We start from the raw sequence: 3,089 nt of genomic DNA, 5'->3' as shown, positions 1-3,089 counted from the left end.
TCTACAAGCACTAAATGCTGGAGAGGGTGTGGAGAAAAGGGAACCCTCTTACACTATTGGTGGGAATGCAAACTAGTACAGCCACTATGGAGAACAGTGTGGAGATTCCTTAAAAAACTGGAAGTAGAACTGCTTTATGACCCAGCAATCCCACTGCTGGGCATACACACTGAGGAAACCAGAATTGAAAGAGACACATGTACCCCAATGTTCATCGCAGCACTGTTTATAATAGCCAGGACATGGAAGCAACCTAGATGTCCATCAGCAGATGAATGGATAAGAAAGCTGTGGTACATATACACAATGGAGTATTACTCAGCCATTAAAAAGAATACATTTGAATCAGTTCTAATGAGGTGGATGAAACTGGAGCCTATTATACAGAGTGAAGTAAGCCAGAAAGAAAAACACCAATACAGTATACTAAGGCATATATGTGGAATTCAGAAAGATGGTAACAATAACCCTGTATACGAGACAGCAAAAGAGACACAGATGTATAGAACAGTCTTTTGGACTCTGAGGGAGAGGGAGAGGGTGGGATGATTTGGGAGAATGGCATTGAAATATGTATAATATCATATATGAAACTAGTCGCCAGTCCAGGTTCGATGCACGATACTGGATGCTCGGGGCTGGTGCACTGGAACAACCCAGAGGGATGGTATGGGGAGGGAGGAGGGAGGAGGGTTCAGGATGGGGAACACGTGTATACCTGTGGTGTATTCTTGTTGATATATGGCAAAACCATGATCAAATAAAGTAAAAAAATAAAATAAAAATAAAAAAATCTGTTGAGACTTGAAAAAAAAATTTATATATTTGGCTGCGCTGGATCTTAGTTGGGATCTAGTTCCCAGACCAGGGAACAAACCTGGGCACCCTGCCCTGGGATCTCAGAGTCTTAGCCGCCAGACCACCTGGGAGGTCCCAGAAACATGGGGTTTTAAATATTTGTGCTAAAAAACAATGACAATCTAAACTGACTGATCAATAATTTAACTGACTGATCAATAATTTTACATGGGTTACCTACTAAAATGATCTTTTTGACATACTGGGTTAAATTTAATAACATTTAAAGGGTTAAATATTATTAAATCTAACTTGACCATTTTTCTTTACCCTTTTTAACAAGGTGGGGTTTCAAAAAACTTAAATGGCATATGTCTCGAAAATTTTAAACTACATTTGGGGTTCACACCTGTGGCTCTCATTTCTTTCTGTTGGATAGCACTGCTTCAAAATAGCCCTTAGTGTGATGTGATGAGGGGCTAATTATATCTCCAATGGCAGTCACATTACAATACATAAATGTATGAAATCAACACATTGTAAACCTTAAATTTACACAATGTTTTATGTCAAATATATTACAGGAAAAGACACCTCTTGGGTCTGTCCTAACCTTGCCACCATCCTAGAGCCCACTTTCTCACCTCTTTCACTCCTAAAATTTCACCTCAGTCTAGGCTTTTCCCCTTTCTAATCTATTTTGAACACCCTGGCCCAGTTTATCTGCCTAAAACACTGCTTTTATCATGAAACACTCCTGCTCAAAAACTAACACCAGCTCCCATCTCTACTCCATCAAGTCCAAATTCTTGGTAATAATAAGACTTTAAAAACCTACTGGGCACATTATGTGATTCTCCAACAACCTCACACCTAGTATGCCATATTTTTTGTTTTCTAAATAGAACAAAAAGGGCTGCAGCATTTGCCTGAGCTGGGAGGTGAGCCGGAAATCAGTTCTGAGCTGAGAGGTTACAAGGATGATTCAGTTAAACCAGTAGCTGCCTCCCATACAACAATTTACACACCACCTCACATTCAACTAAAGAGCAATCAACATCTGGCCATCTATGAGCTGAGCTATTTTTACATCAGCTGAGAGAAAGAATAATAGCACTGAAAGAAGAAACTATTATATTTGCATTTCAGAAAAACAAAACCAAAAGTCAACCAGAAAAGCTTAAGAGAAGAAGCCCACTTTGTTCACTGTTTCAAAAACTATATATAGTTTTGTCACATAATAGAAAAATTGAACTATGCCAGTTTGAATGCTGTGGCAGGACAACAATAAAATACCATTTCATCTCAAAACTGGGAAAGCCTGAATTAAAAATTGATCAGTAATCATATAAAGCTAAAAACCAGCAGACCTGCTGATTCATAAGTTGTGTTGGTAATTCAATGGCAACATGTATTTAGGTTGGGAAGAGAGACCCTTTGTCAGGACTCACCTTCAATTACCTGAGTTTTTACTGTGCTGTCTACAAAACTCCATCCCTTTCATTAAAAACACTAAGCTACACACATTTTCTTTCGGGATTTTTTTCAGCTACAGTTCAGACCGGTTTTGCCAAATAGTGTCTAGCAGAGTCGTTTGGTGTACGGGTCTTGAAATCAGGCAACTCCACATTTTACTATTTACTGTGTTATTTCAGACAGAACTGTATAGCAGTTCTCTGCTTCTGTTACAGCCTCTCTAAACTGGGCATAATCATACTTTCTTCACAAACTTTTATAAGAATTCAACGAGATAAAGCTCATTGTTAACACAGCTCTGGACCTGCGGTAAGAGTTGTAACGGCGGGAAAAGGGATGAGACAGCCCCTTATCTGTCCGGCCTCAGCACCCTTGCTAGAAACAGTTTCCAAGCAGCTCGAAGACTCCAGAAGAAGGTGGGGCCTTAGCGTCCAACGCGCGCCCCTAAACTGTCAGTTTAATAGCCGGGCGTCGGGTGGAGTGAGGCCGGCGCGCCGGTCCGTCTGCTTCGCCGCAACCGCGACGCAGACGCCGGACTGCACTCAGCCCGCAGGCCGAGCCCAGCTACCGGGTCTCTCCCTTCCCGCGCTCCGCCCCGCCGCCCCCGCAATGAAAACACCACCACGTGGCCTGAAGCCGTTGCGTCACTCTCCTCCACCCAATGGCAAGCTGTGCCTAGGAGCTGGGGGCGGGTCGCCAGCAGGGTGGGTCCGCCCACCGCCGTCGCCCGTTGGCTAATTGTGAGCCGCGCTGTGGCCTCTCCACCAATGGAGGCCGGCGGTGGGCCCCCGCCCTCTCGGTGGCTGAGTCAGCTG

The 3,089-nt window shown here is 43.3% G+C and overlaps 1 protein-coding gene across 1 annotated transcript in view; it reads left to right on the top strand.

The window, feature by feature from the left end:
- Positions 1–3,089, top strand: part of WIPI1 (WD repeat domain, phosphoinositide interacting 1) — a 37,768-nt gene that overhangs the window by 2,520 nt on the left and 32,159 nt on the right. Inside the window, exon 2 of the mRNA XM_010856477.1 lies at positions 2,731–2,880. Within this exon, the coding sequence (XP_010854779.1) occupies positions 2,731–2,880 (150 nt within the window). The remainder of the gene's footprint in view (positions 1–2,730; positions 2,881–3,089) is intronic.

This window comes from Bison bison, unplaced genomic scaffold (genome assembly GCF_000754665.1).
Source record: "Bison bison bison isolate TAMUID 2011002044 unplaced genomic scaffold, Bison_UMD1.0 scf7180017864371, whole genome shotgun sequence".
NCBI lineage: Eukaryota > Metazoa > Chordata > Mammalia > Artiodactyla > Bovidae > Bison > Bison bison.
Note: the sequence above shows the minus strand (reverse complement) of the source record. Positions and strands in the feature narration are given on the sequence as shown.